Source organism: Ylistrum balloti, unplaced genomic scaffold, assembly GCF_031769215.1.
Source record: "Ylistrum balloti isolate Yb309-2 unplaced genomic scaffold, AGI_CSIRO_Ybal_v1 Utg370772, whole genome shotgun sequence".
NCBI lineage: Eukaryota > Metazoa > Mollusca > Bivalvia > Pectinida > Pectinidae > Ylistrum > Ylistrum balloti.
In genome coordinates, this window is record NW_026782452.1 from 110,462 (window position 1) to 136,409 (window position 25,948).

The window sequence follows — 25,948 nt, forward strand, 5'->3', positions numbered from 1 at the left end:
TGAGTTATTTTTGAAAATATGAATACAGTCATGCTTTTTTTTTCTTGAATAACTTCCATTCTTATCAGCTATATATGTAAATGTGAGCATATTTAAAATGGGATTGCTGTTCAGGCACAAGTCATGTGAATAGAATTATAATCAAATGTGCTTGTCCAGTTAGAGTAAATCTTTGCCTAAGTTTGGTGTGGATCTGTGGCAATACACAGTGCAACTAATGTCATCCTAGATGATGTCTCTAGCAACTTAGCTACATAAGGTTTCTGATGGGTTGAAACATTGTTCTTTTTTGTATTCAAGTGTATTAAAAGACAAGGAACTGAGTTTTGTTGTCATAGCAACCAGACTGAGAAACCTGATAGGTTGGAATGTAGGACCGTTGATGAATTAAATAAAAATCTTTCACATGGGCGGAGAGACATTGATTCTGTGTTTACTGGCAATCACAATATCTAGTTTGGCTCTGGATACAAATACCCACATCATTAAGACCACAACCTGTAGCAGACTTCTGTACATATAAATGGACAATATTATTTTTCAGAGCCAACAGTGAAAAGGTAGCTGACTTACCACTTGGTTTGTACAGTTTGTATGTTTTTGACATAAAATGGTAAACATAGTGATGAAGTATTTAATTTAACATTAAAATGTTTTTCAATTTGATTATTTGGAGTTTACATCATTTTGAGGTTGTGTTTGATGTTTATTAATTTCCTGGCTGTCTTATGAGCTTGTGCCAAGTTGCAATGTTTGTCATCTATCATATTATTTTACTGAAATCGGTCTGTTCAAATCAACCACTCATTCATATCTGTGATCAGTATTTCTTCAGAAGCACTTGTTATCAATCTTGCCCAATAGCTGTACTTAGCAGACTGTAATTTGTCAAAGAACTTGATGATTCTACAATTTTTGTATATAACATTGTTTTATTAAACTATCATTCAATAATTACACAGTGATTCTGTCTTTCTCATCATTTTGAAAGTTGTTTCTCACAGGGTGTCCAATCAAAAAGGTAAATTAATGCTATTTTTGAAAGGCATCAGATTACACAGGTAATTTGATACTTTAGTATCTCACATCATGACAAATACAGCAAGTAAATAGATCATATCCCAAAGGGTATCAGATTATACAAGTTCATTAATGTTTTACAGGTGTCAGATTATACAGGTAAATCAATGCTGTGTCCCAGTGTCAGAATACACAGGTAAATAGATATTATTTTATGTCTGATTTGGTGTATGGTTACATTGTCAGATTATACAGGTAAATCAATGCTGTATCCTAGTGTCAGAATACACAGGTAAATAGATATTATTTTATGTCTGATTTGGTGTTAGGTTATGGTGTTTATTGCATTTATCTTCATAAAATGAATCTCAGAAAAACTGGAAAGGTTTGATTTGTTGTTTTATTCTGTTTTAAGCCTCAGTACTGAAGATTCCATTCATGTCACATCTCACCTTTGTTCGATGGCTGGATTAATTTCCCTGTTGACAGCTAGGATCGTTTTGAAGCAGAATGTCTTTGTAGCTGGAGTCTGCATTACGCACAACATTAGGGTGGCCCATTGCATGCCATTTCTTAGCCTCCTAAGAAACATGCTGGCACAAGTATGAATTGTCAACTTACCTGGTGGTGTCTTCTAGTAAGGAGAACCTATAGACATGTAAATGCTTCTTCAAAACTGAAAAGCTTACAGTCCTGGTATCTGGGTTATTGAGTGCTATCTGGTCAAAAGGTTAAAATATTGGCTTATAATCACAAGAGGCCCAAGGGGCCTTAACAGTCACCTGAGGAATATATGTCAATAATCTGGGGATTTTAAAATGTTGCAAAAATGTAACAACATTTGTGCAGGACCGTGTGTTAAACATCTGTACCAAGTGTGAACATGATCCACCCAGTGGTTCTTCAGAGGAAGTCCAAAATATCTTAGCCAAACAGAGGCCAGGGTGGCCATCTTGGATTTTGAATCGCCCCAAAAAGTTAGAACACTTGCCAGGACCTTGTGTAGAACATTCGTATCAAGTTTAGACATGGTTAATCTGACTGTTGGTTCATGCGAAGAAGATTTTTAAAGATTTACCTAATTTTACCCCCTTTTTCCCCCTATTGGGGCCACACCCTTTTCTTCACAAACTTAAAGCGGCTTCCCATGGGGATGCTTTGTGCCAAGTTTGGTCAAAATCCATTCAGTGGTTCTTGAGAAGAAGTCGAATATGTGAAAAGTTAATGACGCACGACGACAGACAAATCATGATGGCAATAGGTCACCATGAGCCTTTGGCTCAGGTGACCTAAAAAGTGAATACACCACTAGTAGGGTTTATTCAGGCAATATTCATGTTTATTCAAAACTGAACATGTCTTCATTGCATTATGTCACAGGGTAATAAAATTTCAAAACAATTATTTAACCCCAGTGATCTTGAAAAGTCAAGGTCATTCAATTGAACAAACTTTATGAAATGTTTCCTTTTCATTTCTTTCTCATAGAGTTTTGCCAGAATGGAATCAATGAAAAAAGTAGTACTTTGATTTCATACTTTATTTCTGGCACACATGGAATTCATCATACAACAAAATAAATAAGACATGTTACATAATACACTTACTCTACACTACAATGGTTAACAACCACAATATTACTCCGATAATTTGGAAAAGATACCTTCCAGTGTCACAAGATGGAGAGAAATTCAAGCTACAAATACATTGCAAGCTGGTTTATTAAGAAAGCATTAGAAAATCATGAAATTTTTAAAAATTCAAACCTACTTTAATGTAACTATGTGAAAGTTAACTTCTAAAAGATACATATTTATAGAACAGTTGGAAATTCTAAAAAAAGTAGTTTTTTAAAGAACAATGGTGAATTCCTAAAAATATTTTATCAATGGATAGGTGGTGTCCCAGTCCCAAAAATACACCCCCATAATTCATGCGTTTTATTTCATATACAAACACATTACTGTGAATCACTTGTGGAATTATATGTACTCGAACCTGTATAAAGTTAACCTGCCATTAAAAGCCAATTTTCTCTAATTTGTTTGAGTAGCCTCTAAAGATAGGCTTGACTGTAAGGTACATCATTCAACAAGAATATTAAATCACAATGTCATACAGAAACCGGCGACAATATTTGATGACTGGACTAGATTCTTTGTGTTGTGATCACCAGGACTAATAGCAAATTGTTCTTTTAAATTTGATTGTCACAAGAATCCATGTCACTTACACCGTGGCTTAATATTAAATACAGATTATTGATTTTAAAACAGTCACAACCAATAAGACAAATTTCAACAAAATCACATAATACAATTGCTTAAAAGTGGCTAAAGCATTCAATGTTTTTACATACAAGAAACATTCCTACATACACAAAGTTCTTGCATACACATGGTTTGAGCACTTGTTCAAGAGTTGAAATGAACTGTCCTTTGGTAAATGGTACTGAAGCAAAGGTCACAAAGGAGTGGTCATGGTCAAGTGAAGGTCATATCACAGAGACCAAGGTCGTGAGGATCTTTCCATGCCCAGACTATACAGTAGTGACTTAGCAACTGGTCCAGAAGTTCCTTCTCGTCCATAAACTCTATGCGCTCAATCCTACAATATCAATACTGAGATTTAGAATTACACTTTGTACAGCTAGCACTACACGCATTGTACAGCCAGTGCTACACATATTGTACAGCCAACACTACACACATTGTACAGCCAGTGCTACACATATTGTACAGCCAGCACTACACACATTGTACAGCCAGTGCTACACATATTGTACAGCCAGCACTACACACATTGTACAGCCAGTGCTACACATATTGTACAGCCAGCACTACACACATTGTACAGCCAACACTACACACATTGTACAGCCAGCACTACACACATTGTACAGCCAGTGCTACACATATTGTACAGCCAGCACTACACACATTGTACAGCCAACACTACACACATTGTACAGCCAGTGCTACACATATTGTACAGCCAGCACTACACACATTGTACAGCCAGTGCTACACATATTGTACAGCCAGCACTACACACATTGTACAGCCAGTGCTACACATATTGTACAGCCAGCACTACACACATTGTACAGCCAACACTACACACATTGTACAGCCAGCACTACACACATTGTACAGCCAGTGCTACACATATTGTACAGCCAGCACTACACACATTGTACAGCCAACACTACACACATTGTACAGCCAGTGCTACACATATTGTACAGCCAGCACTACACATATTGTACAGCCAACACTACAACAATAATACCGAAGGAGTAAGACTCGTAGTATGTATGTAAAAAGTCATAAATTAAAACATCAACTTATAATTTATGCAAATCAGGATGGACACCAGTTGTTTGTTGTATATCAGTGATAGTAGTCCCTTAATAAAATGATTTTCATGTGTATTATGGTCCGTACATGTAAAGGCGTTTCCAGGTAAAGGCGAACGCACGTGCTGGGCGGTTTCGTGACATCATCACCGGTGTGGAGTCATTCGAGGACTCGCTGTAGTCAGTACAGGGTGTATATTATTGGTCAGCTAAGTTTTAGTGGCAAACAACTGATGAATATTTCAAATAATAATTTTTTTTCAGGAAGTGGCAACATGATTTACATTTGATATTTAAGGTTAGACAATATTTGTTTTCATATAGCTTTGTACCTGGAGTGTAATTTAATGCAGTTATAGTATTCATATGCAGCATATATTTCTATTTTCTTGATGTTTTGGTATGAAGACTGTCTGTTATTGTGACATTTTTGGCAAACGTTCGAGATTACAGTGAGTACTTATTCCATTTCTGTGTTTGAATTGTTTTTTCATTAGATAATTATTATTTTATATTCACACGAACAAAGCAAGGAAGAATATAACTTTATATATGTGAGGATCATTCACAGTGCTAGGAAGTGTCAACAGTGAAAGTCTGTGACAATCAGGTCTTTTTCAATCAAATCAAGACTTAACATTTGTTTCTGATATGCCAATAAATAAAAAACTCCTATCCCAGGCATGTTATGGTTTCTCTTTAGTCTTAGTTTATTCTAAATTCGTACTGAAAGGTGCTCTTCACTTGTTTGTACAATCTTTCAAATGCTGCAATCTATATATCCCCTATAAATATGACATTTATATAACCCAGTTAAAATAAAAGGTTCTGGTGACCTCTGTTTCAGAGAGGTCATACAATGTATGGGCCCATTCACAGAAATGTGTGGGGATCTCAACTGTTTCAAAGATGTAACCAAGAGACTAAGTTCTGAGATGTGGAACTACACCCCAGGGGCCAATTCTTACATCATGATTGTGTTTATCTCTTAATCCTCATCATTGCGACATATAGTTATAGGTTGAAGATCTCAACTGCTTCAAAGATATTTCATTTATTCAAAGTTGATTCTCCTTCACCATAACATACTTCAGACCCAATTTGGACAAGATCCAATCATTCCTAAAAGAGGATTAGGATTTTAAAACATGAGCTCTGTTGCCCCTTATTGGGCCCAGCCCCTCCTGCCCCAGGGAGGCAGAAACCAACCAATCATACAGTTGATTTCCATTAACCTAAGAATGCTTCACACCTAAGTTGAGAAAATACAATTATTCCTACTGGAAGAGTAGGGTTTTAAATAATTTGCTGTAATTTCCCTATTGGGCCCTACCTGCATCACAGAAGCAGAGATCCACCATATATACAAAATTGATTTCCATTAACCTAAGAATGCTTTAGACCTAAGTTAGGAACAATCTACCCTACAGAAGGAGTAGGGTTTTAGATACTTTGCTCTTTTGCCCATATTTGGCCCAACCCTCCTGTCTACAGAAGCCGAGACTCTGCATTTATACAAAACTGATTTCCCTTTACCCAGCAATGCTCCAGACCAAATTTGGGCTAAATCCAATCATTTTCACAGGAGGAGAAGGATTTTAAAGAATTTGCTCTTTTGTCCCTATTGGTCCGAGCCCCAACCTACCTGCACCAGGGAAGCAGAAACCCACTTTTTATACAAAATTGATTTCCATTGACCTAAGAATGCTTTAGATCTAAGTTAGGAACAATCCAATCATTCCTACAGGAGGAGTAGGGTTTTAAATAATTTGCTCTATTTACCCTATAGTATCCGTCTCACCCCTCCTGCCCCAGGGAGAGAAGACCCACTTTTATACACAATTGATTCACGTTCACTTAACAATACTTCAGACCAAATTTATGCAAATTCATCCCTACAGCAGGAGTAGGATTTTCAAATTTCCCCTTTTGGCCCAACCCCTAAGGCCCCTGGGGGCTGGAACCCATCACCCTTCCCCCAAGATTGCTTCTGACATGGTCAAAATTCTGTAAATCATTTATGACTAGTAGTGGGTTTTAGGAACACAGTTAAGGGATAGACAAGGACACCGCAGTATACTGTAAGTCAACTTGGCTGTTTGGGTCTGGTGAGTGAGAAATCATTCACACAGAAATATCAGACTGTACCGTATTAGGAAACAATTATATCTGATTTTAGGACAGGCCTACAGTTATAATATTTCATAGATCTAGACTGTACCTGTGTAAGTCGGGCAAACATTTGTAGATCTGACTCATATCCATGCCATCAGCTCCCTGCCAACCTTGGCTGGTAAACCTGCAATCACAAGACGTTAGTAGGACTGCAGTTCAAATTATTACTATCTTTAATCACTTTTGTTCAAAACTACCTCCTGGTCACAAATAGCAAACTAGAGTTTCTGTGTGACATATTTTTAGGGTTTTTGCAGGCAAATAATTGGCCCATTTCCAATTGAAGTTCTTCAAATTAAAGCAAAATTACTAAAATATGAAATCCTGAAAATTTCCATCCAAAGAAAGTAACAAAAAGGTCTTATCCAAAACCAGTGAAGAAAAAACATGGGTTACTATGACGATCTGACTTACCTCTGTTTCTGGGAGTCCATGCTGGAACATGCCTCCACTCCCATAAGGACTGACTTACCTCTGTTTCTGGGAGTCCATGCTGGAACATGCCTCCACACCCATAAGGACCGACTTACCTCTGTTTCTGGGAGTCCATGCTGGAACATGCCTCCACACCCATAAGGACTGACTTACCTCTGTTTCTGGAAGTCCATGCTGGAACATGCCTCCACACCCATAAGGACTGACTTACCTCTGTTTCTGGGAGTCCATGCTGGAACATGCCTCCACACCCATAAGGACCGACTTACCTCTGTTTCTGGAAGTCCATGCTGGAACAGGCCTCCACACCCATAAGGACCGACTTACCTCTGTTTCTGGAAGTCCATGCTGGAACAGGCCTCCACAACCATAAGGACTGACTTACCTCTGTTTCTGGGAGTCCATGCTAGAACATGCCTCCACACCCATAAGGACCGACTTACCTCTGTTTCTGGGAGTCCATGCTGGAACATGCCTCCACACCCATAAGGACTGACTTACCTCTGTTTCTGGGAGTCCATGCTGGAACATGCCTCCACACCCATAAGGACCGACTTACCTCTGTTTCTGGGAGTCCATGCTGGAACATGCCTCCACACCCATAAGGACCGACTTACCTCTGTTTCTGGGAGTCCATGCTGGAACATGCCTCCACACCCATAAGGACTGACTTACCTCTGTTTCTGGGAGTCCATGCTGGAACATGCCTCCACACCCATAAGAACACAGTCTCTGGTCTTGAGATTATCTATCATCACCTGGCCAAAACGATCTGTCATGTTTACCTAGGAAGATAGTTATGAAATTAATACCAGAGGAGTATAGTCTTATGAAACACTGTTGATTCAAGTCTGAAACATACACCATAGAGGTATAGACCTGTGAAACACTCTTGGAGTCTGAAATGTATATCAAAAGTTTACATATGCTTCTATAATGGTAATTTTTGTGTTATCACTGCACTAATTTGGCAAAATGTGATTTGGCCCTAAAATCTGACTGCACCAAATAAAGAACATTTAAATCATTATTTTCTTGAGTTTTCCTTTTAGTTAAAGGCTTGTTTGCTGGTAATCAGATTTTTTACATGATTTATTAATTATCTAAGGTACAATGACATTCCTTTTTCCTTTACATAAATGTAACACTGTTTCAGGTTTTGTGTCTTCTAAATACAATTAATTCATAATTCACATTATCTATTTCCTCAAAAGCTGGAAAATTGGAAGCCGTATGGAAATACGGTATATATTATGACAATACTATCTACCTCTGCTGTCCAGAAAACATGAGACATTTGAACTACTGTAAAAGCAATAACCTTTGTGGGTTTTTTATTTTCACAGAATACATGGCTGCTCTTAATTTAAAATAAAAATTTAAAAGAAAGTTGTGGTACACAAAAAATTAATCAATTTTACAGTATTTCGTAATTCATTACAACACTCACCTGTTCATAATTAAGGAACAAAGTCACTGGGAATGTGTCAGCAATCCACTTTAGGACTTTGTTGGTGCTATCTGTGTCGACATAGACAAGGACACATTCCGTCACAAACAAAGTGGGGAGGGAGGTGTCTATGCCACACTCTGTTACTTTTCCTTTCACTTCCTCAAGATGGCGTAGATTAGCCGACACGAGGTGATAATCTGTTGCATGGATCTCTGTCTTGCTTATCTTGACCTCTCCATCTACATAACACAAACATTGCTGTTGAAGCCATTAATTTCATGATCAGTTAAAATATCTGTGATAAATATCATACTGCTTGAAAAAAAAACTAACCTGCAGGTGATACACTATACCAACATTACAGGATACAGCAGAGATCTTATAATGTAATGATTCCTTTTTCACTGTTTGTATAAAAATGTTGCTTTATGATTCGTCAGATTTTTTCTTTTCATTTCTTGATGAAAAAAAAAATCCAGCTTTGACCACTTGATATTGATTGGATGAGTCCAGGTCAACACACTATCTTGTAGGTCACAAATCCTTTTTCTTCACCAATGGAATTATGTTAACTTTCTGCTGTGCATGGACATGTGTTGTGTTATTTCACATTCATTCAGCTTGCAATTTTGTTATTCTTTCACATCAGCATGAAACTAATATACGTTGCTACCAAAGCATAATAAAAAAATATTGCACAGTCACTAGTTAGGAAAAATTCAAAATAGAACATTCAGTTGTGAACATCACCACATAATGATTGATGAAAGCAGATGTGAAAAGTGCTGTATTGTTAAATCATAACCTCAATTCTATGAATTATGTTCTCCATTCTTCTTTATATCAGTATGAATTTTTTTAATCATATCAAAAGTATTTCCAATCCCAAATATTAATTGTTTCCTATTTTGAAATATTTTCAAGAACATATTTCATCCCTGAAAATTTGTTTAATTTGTTCAGTGTAAATGCAAACATAAATATCTAATATGCCCCTAAATATACATGTTACACTACATGTGGTATAACTGTTTAGAATGTTCTGATTGGCTGACAGGATGAACTTTGCACTTCATGCACTAACAGAAATAAGAATGTGCAATAAGTACTTCACAATTATTTTTACAATAATTTGATTTTGTTTCGATTTCTATCCTTTTTTCATTTGAACATATAACAAATCAATTTATTTCTAGTTACAATTTTAATGAGTTATAATATTTCCATCAGTTTCTGAAATTGTCAGTTTTGCATATTAATTAGCAGCATTTTACTAAAGGTCATATTATTATGTCCCAACTGATGACATAAACAAAACACAGGTAGGTATAGAACGGATGAATTCAACTTCAGAATAGCATTTTTCATTATGGTAGAAACAGGTCACATAAAACTGTGGTTGTTGTATACAGTGTTTCTTTCACTTGTGTAACTTCTATATATTTGAACCAGAAAGAGTAGGTTTAAAATGTTTACTATACAATATATTCTTTTGAAAATTTGTACATCATGTCTCCAGACTGAGACTGGCCTACAAAACAGAGATCTCCAGTATATTTAACATGATCCCTTTACAATTATGAGAGGTGACTTAAACTCCCAAATTACCAACATACCTTCCCCTGCAATTGCTTTCAGTAGCGCTTCATTCCTTCGGATCTGATGGCACTTTCTCGATGTCACCATCGAAAAATCAACTTCAACATAATTCTTTGGAGATAATTGCTGGTCTTTCAATAGCCAATATGTGGTATCAAACCCTGCACCCAAGTTTATGATTTGGCACTTACAATCTGTCAGCTGTAATGACACAAATACAACATTCATTTACATGTATATGGGATACAATTTTGTAAAAACTAGATATAAAATGAAAATGAATTAAATTTTGTCATTATTTTCTTAAGTCTGTGGTATAGAGATTTGTTAATGATTGCTGGGCTAATCGCTCAGTCAACAGTCACAGTCATTTTTAGGCAGCATCTCTGTGTAGCAGTTGGTAGCTTATCTCACTGGAAAACATGATGTGAAATTCACTTCATGTGCAATCCTTAGCAACTGAGGCAAAGCCTAAGGAGAATTACTATGACAGCACCAACTGGTCTGTTTCTCAGCTTTCTAAGAAATACAAACCACCATGGGCTTAGTGCAGTGAACCATATACCTAAATCTGAGGTAAGCAAACACTTAACAACATGATTTCATGGCTTGTTATCTTTTGTACATATGTATGTGTTGACCCGTAATGAAAAATATTGTGCATCCAGTAGAGTTTAAAATAGTAACCCTTTAGTCTCTAGTCTGACATGCTATAGCTACAAATTCTTGTATTTCAGTACGAAGTTGTTTCGGTACTTACAGAAGTCGTTTTGGTACTTACAAAATTGGTTTACACAGTTAGAGTGTCATTTTGAGTAAGCAGTTTTTCAGTAAAGGAATGAGAAATATTTATTCATGGCAAAACACTTGAAAAACCAAATTAACTACATAAATCAAAACATTTTTAAAAGTACCGAAACGACATATTTTGGAAGTACCGAAACAACCTCGTACCGAAACGACTTGTCCCCATAGATACCACAAGACAAAAGTGAAATTCACCCTGACTGCGACTAGTAAAGCGACTCCCAATCTCTGAAATAAGGATGCGTTCGGGCTCCATACTACCATAAATAGCTATCTGCTCAATCAAATTCAGATGCTTTTAGATGAACATACTTTTATAAACCTGTGAATGCAAGTCCGCATAGCCGACACCCTGGCATAGTAACCTCTGTTGATTTCTGGAGCATGTCGCGCCTGACCTTTTGTCGTTAGCAGAGAAATGTACGGATCTTCCCAGTACCCACGTTCAACCGCAAAACGTTTACACTGTGCTGCATCGTCGTTTGTGGCTCTGACAGCATCCTCATTTGCCATTATCTCAAAATCAGCAAAAGTCAGTTGACAGAACTATGGAACTTGCCCTGTTTCCGCCATATTAGTTTACATTTTTGGAACTCTCGTGTGCCATCGCATGCTTTAGATAATTGTGTATTTTAAACAATAACTTGAATGTAACTGTTGTATCAATTTGAATGATAACAAAATCCATAATTTAAACTTTAAGATGATTATTACGTCAAAAATTATGCTGCAAGACAATTGTTTTGAAAAACGAAAGTAGAACCGGAAGTGCTGATTATAGCGGGAAATGAAAATGGCGACAGATGCGCTCTATCTCGAAAATTTAGAGGAATATGTTAACGACGAAAACAAAATTGTAAGTTTAACATTGCATTTAATCTATGTATTTGCTTATTTCACTGATTCATTTGTTTGGTTTGGACTGTCAATTTAGGAAGCTGTAATATGTCCTAGTTGGCTTCGTCAAGGAACTTCGTAAACAAGAAGAAATAATAGCGCAATTTACAAAAAATGGTACATTAGCTTTTCTGTAAACACTGTCATACATTGGAAAAAGAAATTAATCCATGGAATATTTTTGATTTTCAGGTGACGTACAAATGGTTTAGTACCAACTTAAAAGTCCATGTCAATGAGGCCAAACAGTAAGATATGAGGATATGTTTGTTCAACTCTGTGAAAAGGACATGCAGACCATGTATTTTACTGCATATGTTTACTATAGTGTTAATATAATATGTTAAACATTATGAAATACCTATTAAATCACTGGATATGTTTCAGTGTAAGAGATATCTTGATTTATCAGAGTATATCTTCCTCAGTAAGACGAATATCTAATTTCATCTGGTATCTAGCTTACTCATTCCAACTTGTACCCACCTATGTCCACTCATACCCAGGTTTGATTAACGAGTACCCATAGAAATTGGCAGTCTCGTACCAATTTTTTGTGATCATGTATCCATTATTTTCAATATTTTTTTTAAAGATGTTTTTATTTCTTTGCATCGGGTTGAAGTGAGTATGAGTAAACTCCTTATATCATTGATATCATTGCAAACTTATGATGGGTGTCTTTGTCTGTAGATGTCTAACACAGAGTGAATAATATCTAGAGTTTATTCTAGAACGACACCAGTTTCACAACTGATATGCCATGTGATGAAGTTTGTATCTCAAGTCAGGGTGGAGGATGTCTTAATTGATCACTAGATACCTGTTAAGGTTTATCTCTGTTTCTGGGAGTCCATGCTACCGAAGTGTGTTTTAGTTTATCTGATATCTTCCTGAAGGTTATTACTAGATATCTACAAAAGCGTGGTGGATATTTTACTACAAACAGTTGATGAATATTTTAATAAATATAGCACTGCTGTCTTCTCTCAGTGTTAAGGATATCTTGGTTAAACACCAAATATCGAATTCTGGATATGGTGATGCCTTAGTTTATCATTGGATATCTACTCAGTGTAATTATTTCACAGGAATCCAACACACATAAATATACTTAATTGTTTGTTTCTTCCCCTGCAGAATGCTTTATGCATTTATCCAAGACCAGAGGAACAACCATGACAACGACAATTTGTCTGTGACCTACTTTGTAGCTGGGCTGACCAAACCTTTAAATGGTCATCAGGTAATTAATACACAGTATCAAACAGGCATCCTTGATATTATCAGCGATATACAGTGTAATGTTATCTGGGACATGCCATGTAATAATATCTAGGACATATAGTGAAATGTGAGGTGAAACGGGTTGAATTTGAAAAAAAATTCCATCTTCTCAGTACCCAGATAATTTAGAACCAAATACTTTTTATGAATGAAAGTATCTTAAGGTACTTCACCAAAATTGTTAGTTTTATGACCTCGGGGTCTCATATTTCCCGTTAGGGAGGGGTAACATTTACTGTAGTTTATATAAAAATATTACATTTTTGAGCATAATTTGTCTAATTTCTTTTGGATATAGTTGAAAGATAGAATTTCTTTTTTATAAATACAAGCTGACAGTTTGATGACATGCATATATTGACCTCAGCTGACCCCTATGGGGCTGATAGGTGGGATAAAGAATTGGTCAAATTGAATGAAAATTCAAAGATGTTCTACTGTTCCTAGATGGCAGATTTTATATAGGAGGAGGGTAATTTCTTTTAAATCAAACTTGGTTAGAAGCCTTAGCATGAGACAGCAGCTAATGTTATGCACAATTTACATTTGCATTATGTGTACAACGTAGTTAAAATTATCTTCCTTTTTTTTTAACAAAATCATTTCAGTGACTTTTACAAAAAGCATTGTGACTCAGCTGACCATAAAGGCCCTTGTGCCTCTTGCTTTTACAAGACCTTTCTGGTGGTACCAAAATTTTTTACCATTTTTGACCCATTTCAGAATTTTACTGCAACCAGAGGCATAGTGTTACATAAACACATCTTGTTTGACTACTGTTTTCAGCAAACAAAATATTAAAAAAGTTATAAGATAAAACAGAAAATCAATTTGCGCTCAGAAATATTTTTCTCCTGTTTGTATGAAGAAAATGTATTTTTTTTTTATAGACCCATAAATGCACAGTAGTGAAAGAGGAAGACTTGGAGGCATATCGTAGTTCTCTGGCTGTGGTAACCAGTTCTCATATATACAGTGTACAGAAAGCCAAACTAAAAGTAGGTTGATTATGGTAAAAATGTGTATCTCAAATCTTCAGAAAGCTTTTACACAGCCATGTATCTTAATTATGTGTCCTTTTTTTAAACTACTCCACATTACTAGGTTGATGCAATGCTTGTTTTCTGATTTCATTTCAAATATAGTAAACATTATTTGCACTAGGAAAAAAGCTGTTATAAAGTCAACCCTCAAATCGGATATTTAGTGGAAGCTCTAGTCCACATCCTGGTGTTGTATTTGACCAGTAAGTTACCAAGATGGAAGCAAAATGTTTACTTCATACCTATCCTCAGGGTCACGTGATTAAAAAAAAATCCCAAAAGCTGAAAATGAAGAATATGGTTGCTTTTCTTTCTCACAGGATCCTAGTGCCCTGTACACAGCAGAATATGATTCTATTAAGGAATCCAGCAAGTAAGTGAAAGAAAACTTTTAAATTTTAAATAAAAAAAACAACTTTCTTGATTTCAAGAAATGTGAGGAAACAAGATTAATAAAATATAGGTCATCTGTATTTGTCAAAAGCATGCTAATCTTTAAGAGTATACAATATATATGTTTGTAAGTGCCACAAATTCTATTATTGGACAAACTTAGAACTTTACAAGAATGTTAATTTTCATGAATTTTGAAAAGTTCAATAATCATATATGGTTACAGATCACATGAAGTTAATTGATTATATATTTAAATTTGCTGAAGTCTGGTCAACAGATACTAATACTGGGAAGATAATGTTCTGGGATGTGAAATACACGATGAGTTGGTATTGGAAATGTTATTGTAAATCTGCATTCAGCTTGCTTGTGTCTGATGATGCAATTTCTTAAGGCTTAGAATATCTGTTATCCAGTAAACAAATATATTTGTAACAGTAATCTGATTTTTACCGATACATGAATTCATTGTGGTCCTTTGCTGCAAATTGGTAGTTTGCTAATATTTGAATGCACTAAATTAAGTACCCTTACAGTTTTGAGTCTTCCTCAAATTGAATTAAAAAATATTTACAAATATGTAAAGTCCCTCATTTCTATTTAATATTAGATACATATATATGGTAATTTGGTATTTTGTCTCTAGAGATAGACCATCAGTAATGATAATATTGTGACGAAGATTTCCAACATAAAAACAAGATTTATTGTACCCTGTGTACAGTGCTTCAAACTTGAAAACTTACCAATCGATAAAATGTAGCAACTCCTATTGTGACAGAATTAATCAATTACACTTGATCTGTAACTTGGAAATATCGCTTGTACTTATGTTAAATATCACTATACTTTTTATACTAGTGATTCACAATGACCTCGGGGAAAAACGGAAAAATTCCTTAGTTGATATCCACGTTGGTATTGCAAACATTTTTGTATAGAAATGTATTGCAATATTTAAAGGAATGTTATATTGTATTTTAGTGTAGTTATATTTGTGGAACAGATATGTACATTATAGAGCAATAGCTGATACAGTGATGTACAATAAACTACATAGAAATTATATAACACCTCAAAATTTTAAGAATACATCAAACAAGATGAATTTGGGTTGGAATAAAAAATTCTCTGCAAAATCATTTATGTTCTGCTGTTAAATTCCTCAAGCAATTGTTGAAAGTTGCTGCAATATATTGCAATACCGAAAATTATATCGCAGTATAATGTAAATAGACAAATTTTGTGCGATATTCTTGCCTACCCCTAGTTTTATATCTTAATACGTACTATGATCTATCTCTGATGAATTATTGTGAACAAATGTATTTCAATTTTTGTCTTAAAGATATTTTCCTTTGTGTATTTCCAGTTTCACATCTATCAAGTTTCCCAAAGCCAAATTAAGATCTGGAACAGAGATCGAGGCGTTACGTAAAACTTCTGTCTCGCAAGCAGTACAACCAAAGAAGCAGGTCAGAGTAAGTGTTGTTTGATAATAAGATTCAAGATGTATAGAAAGAAAAGGTCTGTAAGATATTGAGTGTAGTTCTGGTTTTATTAATGTATTTAAAGGCTATGATAACTCGTTCAATAATGCAGTCAATAGAGCTTTGGTTTATATAACCTCAAGTGAAGTTGTGTGTGTGTCAGTTGATACCAACACTGACACTGTCTTGGAGGTTCGTGTCTCTCAGGAAGCTGAGAAATGGATGGTCTGTGCTGTCATGGTCATGTCCTTGGGGACTGATGTGGTTGAAATGGGCCTCCTGTATGTTGTTCAGTAAGATCTTGGATTTGACAGTTTAAGAAGTTGGTGGGTGCCATGATCCCTATGGAATTGTGTAATTTTGATGACTAACTGCTCTGTAATATCAATTTGATTGCAGACAAATGGCACATCAACTACAAATGGACAAAGCAATCCTCCTACCAAACCACAGCAGAAAGCAGGCATCGCTGGTATGTTTGCCAAAGCAGCAAAGAAGGTGGACGATACAAAGAAGGAGGAGGTGAAGCAGGAAAATGTGGACGATAAAAAGAAGGAGGAGGTGAAGCAGGAAAATGGAATAAAGGAAAACAAAGCTGACAAGGTGAGTTTACTACAAAAAATATCAGGCAACACATGTTTCTCATAAAATCAACTTTAACAGTAAGTTAACAATTCTCCAGCAAATTAATATCTAGTTGCTTAGGTCATTCTGCATCTGATAGCATGGTTTTAATTTCTCCCATGAACTCATTTGCTCTATAACAGTGACTTTGCAATAAGTTCACTTCTCTGTAAATTAACACACGTCTGTACTCAGTGAGCATTTTTTCTATACAATACATAAGATTGGGCAAACCAACTTTGAATTTTTTGTGGTTAAGTTTGTTTCATTTCCTTAATTAAATTATAATTGATTTTGATTATTGGTCCATCACTAACTGTAAGTCTTTTCCCATTGAAAGATTCCCTTCAGTTTTACAAACATACTTCCTGGTACTGAGTTGATCAGATGAATGACAGACAAGTTGGCTTGACGATGTGCTGTGTTCTCATGAAATTTTGAATATAGTAATTGTAAATATTTTCTGTGTATTATTTTTTCAGAGCTCTTCATCAGCTAAGAAGGGAGGAATGATGGCATTCTTTTCCAAACAAACAGGTACTAATATTGTGTTTATTCTTTACTTCAATTTCTTAAGTCTAGATGATAAATAGGATATCTTGAGTTGATGTTCAGTAATTTTTTGTATTATGTGGCAATAAAACCATGCTACCATTTACATACCCTGTTGATATTGAGTCAGAAGTTATGTGTCTTCCTGGTGTCTTGTAATAAGCCCCACCCTTGATATTGAGTCAGAAGTTATGTGTCTTCCTGGTGTCTTGTAATAAGCCCCACCCTTGATATTGAGTCAGAAATTATGTGTCTTCCTGGTGTCTTGTAATAAGCCCCACCCTTGATATTGAGTCAGAAGTTATGTGTCTTCCTGGTGTCTTGTAATAAGCCCCACCCTTGATATTGAGTCAGAAGTTATGTGTCTTCCTGGTGTCTTGTAATAAGCCCAACCCTTGATATTGAGTCAGAAGTTATCTATCTTCCTTGTGTCTTGTAATAAGCCCAACCCTTGATATTCTGTCAGAAGTTACCTCAGCCTAGCCCTTAGTGAGAAGAGACAGATATCCTATTATCTCCAGGTAGATAGAGCTAGATGCTTACGCCAAGGTCTGCTCTTGTAAAGCCAGTAAAACATCAATTTTTTTTATTTTATTTGGAAAAATATTACTGAACAGATAGTTTCTTTCTATGACAGCAGACTTTTTTGTTTATTTCAGATAAAAAGCCAGAACAGTCAGTAAAACAGGAGCCAAAACCGACTGTCAAAAAGGAAGTGCAGGATGATCCTTCTCCTCCAAAGAAAAAGTGGGTATATGGTTTTGTAGATCTGGGGCATGTTGCGGACATGACATTGTCAACACAGTATTTCAAGCAGAACTGACCTGTGAATATTGATTTAGTCCTCAAAAGGCTTGTCAGAAAGCTGAGTAAGATCAGTAGTTCCATTTTTATTAAATACATGAGCAACCTTGGTTCAGCTTGTCAAAGGGATAAATTAATACAGTGTTCATAATTCATGACTGATGTTGTTGAGGCACTGACTCTGTTGTGATTTAATGTCCTGTCACATTTTGTCACAAGTTCTTTAAAATCCTTCTTCTCCTGTAGGACTGATTGGATTTTGCTCAAATTTTGGTCTGAAGCATTCTTAGGTGAAGAGAAATCAATTTTGTATAAATGATGTGCCTCAACTCCCTTGAGCAGGAGGAGTGGGGTCAGATATATTCGTTAATTGCGTTACAGAGTTGCATTGCTTTGTTTCCATCGTGTAAATTTGTTTCTTTTGGAACATTTACTTCGGGTCGGTAATGTCAGTACAATAGAAGTTCTTATAACACAACCAGTAGAAGTTTAAAGTGTTAGGTTTTAGTGATTACAAGGTCACCTTCATCAGACCGTTGACCAATGTGGAGCAAACCAGTGCTGACATGTAGTGTATGAGATGGTAAGGAATCGACCAACTTTTTTGGCTGTACTATAAACCTGTGTACTCAATACATTGGTCATAATAAGAGCATGTGCTGTATACAAATTCAGGTCCTGCAAACCTTTAATTATGAAATTGTTGCCCTTTGTTAAAATTTTGTGTCCAATGAAGTTTTTCTACGGAAGCATTCATCAGTTTCACTGATTTTCTTTTTACATTTTTAGAGCTCAACCAACTAAAGTTACAAAGAAAACATCAAGAAAACACGATTCAGGTAAATAAACAAAAGAAAACATGATTCAGGTAAATAAACAAAAGAAACACGATTCAAGTAAATAAACAAAGGAAAACATGATTCAGGTAAATAAACAAAAGAAACACCATTCAGGTAAATAAACAAAAGAAAACATGATTCAGGTAAATAAACAAAAGAAAACATGATTCAGGTAAATAAACAAAAGAAACACCATTCAGGTAAATAAACAAAAGAAAACATGATTCAGGTAAATAAACAAAGGAAAACATGATTCAGGTAAATAAACAAAAGAAACACCATTCAGGTAAATAAACAAAAGAAAACATGATTCAGGTAAATAAACAAAAGAAAACATGATTCAGGTAAATAAACAAAAGAAACACCATTCAGGTAAATAAACAAAGGAAAACATGATTCAGGTAAATAAACAAAAGAAACACGATTCAGGTAAATAAACAAAGGAAAACATGATTCAGGTAAATAAACAAAAGAAACATGATTCAGGTAAATAAACAAAAGAAACACGATTCAGGTAAATAAACAAAGGAAAACATGATTCAGGTAAATAAACAAAAGAAACACCATTCAGGTAAATAAACAAAAGAAAACATGATTCAGGTAAATAAACAAAAGAAAACATGATTCAGGTAAATAAACAAAAGAAACACCATTCAGGTAAATAAACAAAAGAAAACATGATTCAGGTAAATAAACAAAAGAAAACATGATTCAGGTAAATAAACAAAAGAAAACATGATTCAGGTAAATAAACAAAAGAAAACATGATTCAGGTAAATAAACAAAAGAAAACATGATTCAGGTAAATAAACAAAAGAAAACATGATTCAGGTAAATAAACGAAGGAAAACATGATTCAGGTAAATAAACAAAAGAAAACATGATTCAGGTAAATAAACAAAAGAAAACATGATTCAGGTAAATAAACGAAGGAAAACATGATTCAGGTAAATAAACAAAAGAAAACATGATTCAGGTAAATAAACGAAGGAAAACATGATTCAGGTAAATAAACAAAAGAAAACATGATTCAGGTAAATAAACAAAAGAAAACATGATTCAGGTAAATAAACAAAAGAAAACATGATTCAGGTAAATAAACAAAAGAAACACCATTCAGGTAAATAAACAAAAGAAAACATGATTCAGGTAAATAAACAAAAGAAAACATGATTCAGGTAAATAAACAAAAGAAAACATGATTCAGGTAAATAAACAAAAGAAAACATGATTCAGGTAAATAAACGAAGGAAAACATGATTCAGGTAAATAAACAAAGGAAAACATGATTCAGGTAAATAAACAAAAGAAACACGATTCAGGTAAATAAACAAAAGAAACACGATTCAGGTAAATAAACAAAGGAAAACATGATTCAGGTAAATAAACAAAAGAAACACGATTCAGGTAAATAAACAAAAGAAACACGATTCAGGTAAATAAACAAAGGAAAACATGATTCAGGTAAATAAACAAAGGAAAACATGATTCAGGTAAATAAACGTTATGGTTTGTGATCAACATTTACCTCTACATTGTCAGTATATATTCTGTTACCTCTACATTGTCAGTATATATTCTGTTACCTCTACTGTGTCTGTATATATTCTGTTACCTCTACATTGTCAGTATATATTCTGTTACCTCTACTGTGTCTGTATATATTCTGTTACCTCTACTGTGTCTGTATATATTCTGTTACCTCTACTGTGTGTATATATTCTGTCACCTCTACTGTGTGTATATATTCTGTTACCTCTACTGTGTCAGTATATATTCTGTTACCTCTACTGTGTCTGTATATATTCTGTTACCTCTACATTGTCAGTATATATTCTGTTACCTCTACTGTGTCTGTATATATTCTGTTACCTCCACTATGTCTGTATATATTCTGTTACCTCTACTGTGTCTGTATATATTCTGTTACCTCTACTGTGTCAGTATATATTCTGTTACCTCTACTGTGTCTGTATATATTCTGTCACCTCTACTGTGTGTATATATTCTGTTACCTCTACTGTGTCTGTATATATTCTGTTACCTCTACTGTGTCTGTATATATTGTCACCTCTACTGTGTCTGTATATATTCTGTTACCTCTACTGTGTCAGTATATATTCTGTTACCTCTACTGTGTCAGTATATATTCTGTTACCTCTACTGTGTCTGTATATATTATCACCTCTACTGTGTCTGTATATATTCTGTTACCTCTACTGTGTCTGTATATATTGTCACCTCTACTGTGTCTGTATATATTCTGTTACCTCTACTGTGTCTGTATATATTGTCACCTCAGTATATATTCTGTTACCTCTACTGTGTCAGTATATATTCTGTTACCTCTACTGTGTCTGTATATATTGTTACCTCTACTGTGTCTGTATATATTCTGTTACCTCTACTGTGTCAGTATATATTGTGTTACCTCTACTGTGTCTGTATATATTGTCACCTCTACTGTGTCTGTATATATTCTGTTACCTCTACTGTGTCTGTATATATTGTCACCTCTACTGTGTCTGTATATATTCTGTTACCTCTACTGTGTCTGTATATATTGTCACCTCTACTGTGTCTGTATATATTCTGCTACCTCTACTGTGTCAGTATATATTCTGTTACCTCTACTGTGTCTGTATATATTGTCACCTCTACTGTGTCTGTATATATTCTGTTACCTCTACTGTGTCAGTATATATTCTGTTACCTCTACTGTGTCTGTATATATTCTGTTACCTCTACTGTGTCTGTATATATTGTCACCTCTACTGTGTCTGTATATATTCTGTTACCTCTACTTTGTCTGTATATATTCTGTTACCTCTACTGTGTCTGTATATATTCTGCTACCTCTACTTTGTCTGTATATATTCTGTTACCTCTACTGTGTCTGTATATATTCTGTTACCTCTACTGTGTCTGTATATATTGTCACCTCTACTGTGTCTGTATATATTCTGTTACCTCTACTGTGTCTGTATATATTCTGTTACCTCTACTGTGTCTGTATATATTCTGTTACCTCTACTGTGTCTGTATATATTCTGTTACCTCTACTGTGTCTGTATATATTCTGTTACCTCTACTGTGTCTGTATATATTCTGTTACCTCTACTGTGTCTGTATATATTCTGTTACCTCTACTGTTTTTTATCGCTGTCTTTATCTGCCTCTGTCTATACAAATGACCTTTTCTCTACTGACTGCCTTCCATCATTTTGTCTTTCTGCCTCTGACCTGAAATCTTTACCTTTTAGACGATGAGTTGGAAACCAAGAAAAAGCGACGACGGATAAAACAGGATTTATTTGACAGTAGTAGTGATGAGGAAGGTAGGTTTATACAGCCACAACAGTATAACAAGTAGTAGTGATGAGGAAGGTAGGTTTATACAGCCACAACAGTATAACAAGTAGTAGTGATGAGGAAGGTAAGTTTATACAGCCACAACAGTATAACAAGTAGTAGTGATGAGGAAGGTAGGTTTATACTGTCACAACAGTATAACAAGTAGTAGTGATGAGGAAGGTAGGTTTATACTGTCACAACAGTATAACAAGTAGTAGTGATGAGGAAGGTAGGTTTATACTGTCACAACAGTATAACAAGTAGTAGTGATGAGGAAGGTAGGTTTATACAGCCACAACAGTATAACAAGTAGTAGTGATGAGGAAGGTAGGTTTATACTGTCACAACAGTATAACATGTAGTAGTGATGAGGAAGGTAGGTTTATACTGTCACAACAGTATAACAAGTAGTAGTGATGAGGAAGGTAGGTTTATACAGCCACAACAGTATAACAATGATGATTGAATTCAGTTAACGGAGGGAAATGTAGGTATATGCCTCTTGTTACCACAGATGACGGCTGGGTTGTCCTGTTTGTAGAATTTTGTATTTTATGAGAATCGCTTTTGAAATTTTTAAAATTTTCATTGGAGCTTTATTTTCATGTATTTTGTTGAATCTATTGATCCAAGACTTCACACATCCAAGAAATATCAATCGTTAAAAAATGGCATGCCATTTGATTGATGTCATGAGTAATATTTATCAATGAAATGAAGTGCTAAACCCCACAATTTTAGCTCCATGAAAATATGACAGGAAAGTATAGCCCAAAAGTGATAATTCTCATCACTATTTGACTTTTGACCTTGACAAAGATATCAGTATGCACGCTGTATCAGTCAGTCATTGTTTCATGAAGTAATTTTATTTATATCTTACTCCAGCGATGATCTTGTCTCAAAACACACACTACAGCCTCCATCCCATCTTTTGAGTTTGAGAAACATCAATTATCAGAATAGCTGTAGACATCAGTAACCCGCTTTTTATATTCATTATTGAACAATATCACTATAGATGTGGAGATAGACATTGCAGTCCCTAGTCCAGTACGAGAGCCTGTGGCTGTCCTCGCCTCAGACTCTGATGAGGAAATGGAAATTACACAACCAAAGAAACACTCACCACAAAAGCTTTCACCAGAGAAAAGGGAGACAGGTGAGAGGAGACGCAAACGGCGACGTCGGCAGGTGCCAAAAACATTTATGGACGAAGATGGATATATGGGTAAGTGTGAAGTTGTGTCAGGACCATAGTTAAAGCATTTCCTAGAGTTTCAACTGTCCCACAGCTGAAATTAGCAGTGGCTGTTGATGATCAGAGGCCTAGTGGCTTCTGCGTCACTAAAATTGTAGGTTTGAACATAAACTGTTCTTGTTACATGTTTTGCTCTACAGAAGATAAGGATGAATCATCCTCACATTTTGTATACAGATTTCCCATGCTCCTTAACTGTGTTTGTTCAGTTTTAATTTGGGAGAAATAGACATCTAAAGATTAGGATTGCCTTTTGTCACAAAGTAATCTTTCTCAAATTTCATATTTATGTCTCCCTGGTTAAAAATGATTATCTCATGATTTCTTTGTATGTTATCACAACAAATGATTACGCTGGAACTGCAAAGAGAAAGAAAACATTAGACTTAACTGAACACAATAAAAGCGAGTTCTATGATCAGAAACAATGCATGCTTTTAGAGATAATAAACAATATTGACCAGAAAATATTGTACAATATATTGGTTTCACTGAATCTTGTATAACAGGATTTTGTTGTGTGCACTTAGTTTTCAGACTATTTGCATAAAATCCTGAAGCAAATATTTAATTAAACCTGACGTATGTCGGAGTAAACCTTCAGTTATATTCTTAATACTAGAAAGTTTTGAGCACTCCGTTTATCTCACATATCAATTGCATGGATAAGAAACCAGTGATAACATTTCTGTTCCTCAGTAACTCTCAGTATTGTAACCTACAGTTCTTTTGCACAGTAACTCTTAGTAATTGGTTGAAAACTGAGGGGAAGATTTCTGTACAAGAAGAAATGCCAAAACCAAAGGGCGATAACTCTTTCCAAAAACTGTAAAATGACAATGCCAGTAAGGAAAGCACCTTTTCATTTAATGATTTTAAAGCCTACATTGTTTCAGAAAAACAGAGATTTCCATTTATCAAATTAAAATGCTAAAACAACAAATTATCTTTAACAATTAATTACATAATTTTTTTTTAAATGTTTCAGTGACAGAAAAAGTTTGGGAGAGTGAATCAACTGATGCCTCTGACGTTGAACCTGCTCCTGCAGTTGCCAAGGAGACACCTAAACTGCAACAGAAAAAGTCTCCACAGGTAAGTTAGAAATATTCAAGTTTATTGACTTCAGTAACAGTGTATGAAAATAAGATTCATGTCTCTCTTAAATGGAATGTGAAAATATGTTAAACAGTTTCCATAAGTAAAAACAAATGAAGTACTCGTCAAAAGGCTTTCCAACTGCCTGTATTATAATAAATTTTTTGAAGATTTAAACCGTGGATTAATATTTAATAGAAAAGGAATTTTTAAACAGTTTCAAATTCCCTGCATGTTTTAAACTATACAGAATATGCGAATTGTAGGAAACAAGTATTTATAACTTAATCATACAGAAGTGTATTGTTTTAATTGATTTGAGTTTACTTTTTTACAGAAATCACCTGTGAAGAAATCACCACCAACTGGCAACACCAAGCAGAAAACCATGATGTCTTTCTTTAAGAAGAAGTAGTAGGCAATGCCATACTTAGGATACTGCAACCGTTCATAAATACTTGTGTCTCTTTTCAAAAGGAAAATGATTAACTGTGTGTTCCTATTCCTATGTGGAAATGGTTTCACCCACATCATTTCTATGCAGTAAAAGTGCTGACTCAACCATGTCACCCTAAGCTTGATGTCACCTATTTCATGCATCATTGATTCTATCAACTTTCAGCACAAAAGTTTGAGAAGGAAACAATTACTCCTGTGAGGTGTAGACAGAGAATATCATCCTTTTGGATAATTATTTGGATGTTTAGCTTCATAAATTTGTATGTTGAAATTCGAAATTATTTTTGTCTACATCATACAGAGGAAATAAATTACACAATTACCTCATATCTGAACTGTTTTGGTAGCTAAATCATCAAGATTTATACTAAACCATCTTGGTGTCTTTCAATGGATTGAAAATGGTTAAATACTCCAAGTTACCGATAGTTTTTAGTTACCTAAGTACGTTTTTATTTAATATTAAATAATCATTGTTTCTCCAGTAATTATTTCCAATGAAATCAGATTAATTGCTGAAATAATGAAGAGCCCACATTGAACCAGATTTAATGTTATGTATGTGCCTCTCTCTAATTTAAGGTAACAGGTAGTGCTGTAGTGTACTGTGATATGATGTTTAGACCTTTACGTAACCAAACATAATAATTAAAATGTTTTGTGATGACAATTATCCTCATTACAATTTGACTTAATAAAACATGTTTAAAAAATATTACTGTTGTGTTGTCAGTCACTCATTCAAATAGCCCAGACGGTCTTCTGACAATCTGAAATTCCTTAGATTGAGGGGTTAACTACACCTCCATATTTGGTTTTGTAAGTTTTTTCAACCTCCTTTGATTTTCATTCTTCATCTGCTAAGTTTCATAATTTAGACTTTTAATCACCTAATTGCTGTGTAGTCCATCTGTTTGTTTGTCCATCTGTCTGTCATAATTCTGATCTGGGGAATATCTGATGATTTCTGGAGTCACTACCTGATGATCCTGGAGTC

The 25,948-nt window shown here is 34.9% G+C and overlaps 2 protein-coding genes across 4 annotated transcripts; one reads left to right on the forward strand and one right to left on the reverse strand.

Moving 5' to 3' along the window:
* Positions 1–2,545: 2,545 nt before the first annotated feature.
* LOC132558209 (leucine carboxyl methyltransferase 1-like) lies at positions 2,546–11,420 on the reverse strand. The gene is made up of 6 exons (XM_060222744.1): positions 11,160–11,420; positions 10,058–10,241; positions 8,439–8,680; positions 7,664–7,773; positions 6,600–6,677; positions 2,546–3,627 (listed from the first exon to the last, which is right to left on the reverse strand). Exons 1-6 carry the CDS (start codon positions 11,358–11,360, stop codon positions 3,504–3,506), a joined length of 939 nt encoding a protein of 312 aa, XP_060078727.1. The 5' UTR covers positions 11,361–11,420; the 3' UTR covers positions 2,546–3,503.
* A 217-nt stretch (positions 11,421–11,637) lies between these two features.
* Positions 11,638–25,658, forward strand: LOC132558216 (DNA polymerase delta subunit 3-like). 3 transcript variants are annotated; one of them, XM_060222758.1, is made up of 15 exons: positions 11,638–11,703; positions 11,937–11,992; positions 12,885–12,990; positions 13,922–14,029; positions 14,395–14,447; positions 15,843–15,951; positions 16,360–16,482; positions 16,522–16,563; positions 17,067–17,121; positions 17,796–17,883; positions 18,730–18,779; positions 22,043–22,117; positions 23,155–23,364; positions 24,383–24,489; positions 24,830–25,658. In XM_060222758.1, the coding sequence occupies exons 1-15, from the start codon at positions 11,641–11,643 to the stop codon at positions 24,905–24,907; spliced, it is 1,323 nt and encodes a 440-aa protein (XP_060078741.1). In that variant the 5' UTR covers positions 11,638–11,640; the 3' UTR covers positions 24,908–25,658. The 3 variants fall into 3 exon arrangements, with proteins under 3 accessions (XP_060078741.1, XP_060078739.1, XP_060078740.1); XM_060222756.1 differs by having other exon boundaries at positions 16,360–16,563; XM_060222757.1 differs by having other exon boundaries at positions 15,843–15,945; positions 16,360–16,563.
* Positions 25,659–25,948: the final 290 nt, after the last annotated feature.

Excerpts from the sequence above, each read along its gene's own strand:
- LOC132558209 (XM_060222744.1), bottom strand. The coding sequence starts at position 11,360 with ATGGCAAATGAGGATGCTGTCAGAGCCACAAACGACGATGCAGCACAG. Across the intron at positions 7,774-8,438 it reads TGTTCCTTAATTATGAACAG|GTAAACATGACAGATCGTTT; the intron begins GTGAGTGTTGTA and ends CTATCTTCCTAG. Across the intron at positions 3,628-6,599 it reads TGTTTGCCCGACTTACACAG|GATTGAGCGCATAGAGTTTA; the intron begins GTACAGTCTAGA and ends TTGATATTGTAG.
- LOC132558216 (XM_060222756.1), top strand. The coding sequence starts at position 11,641 with ATGGCGACAGATGCGCTCTATCTCGAAAATTTAGAGGAATATGTTAAC. Across the intron at positions 12,991-13,921 it reads AACCTTTAAATGGTCATCAG|ACCCATAAATGCACAGTAGT; the intron begins GTAATTAATACA and ends TTTTTTTTATAG. Across the intron at positions 15,952-16,359 it reads AACCAAAGAAGCAGGTCAGA|ACAAATGGCACATCAACTAC; the intron begins GTAAGTGTTGTT and ends ATTTGATTGCAG.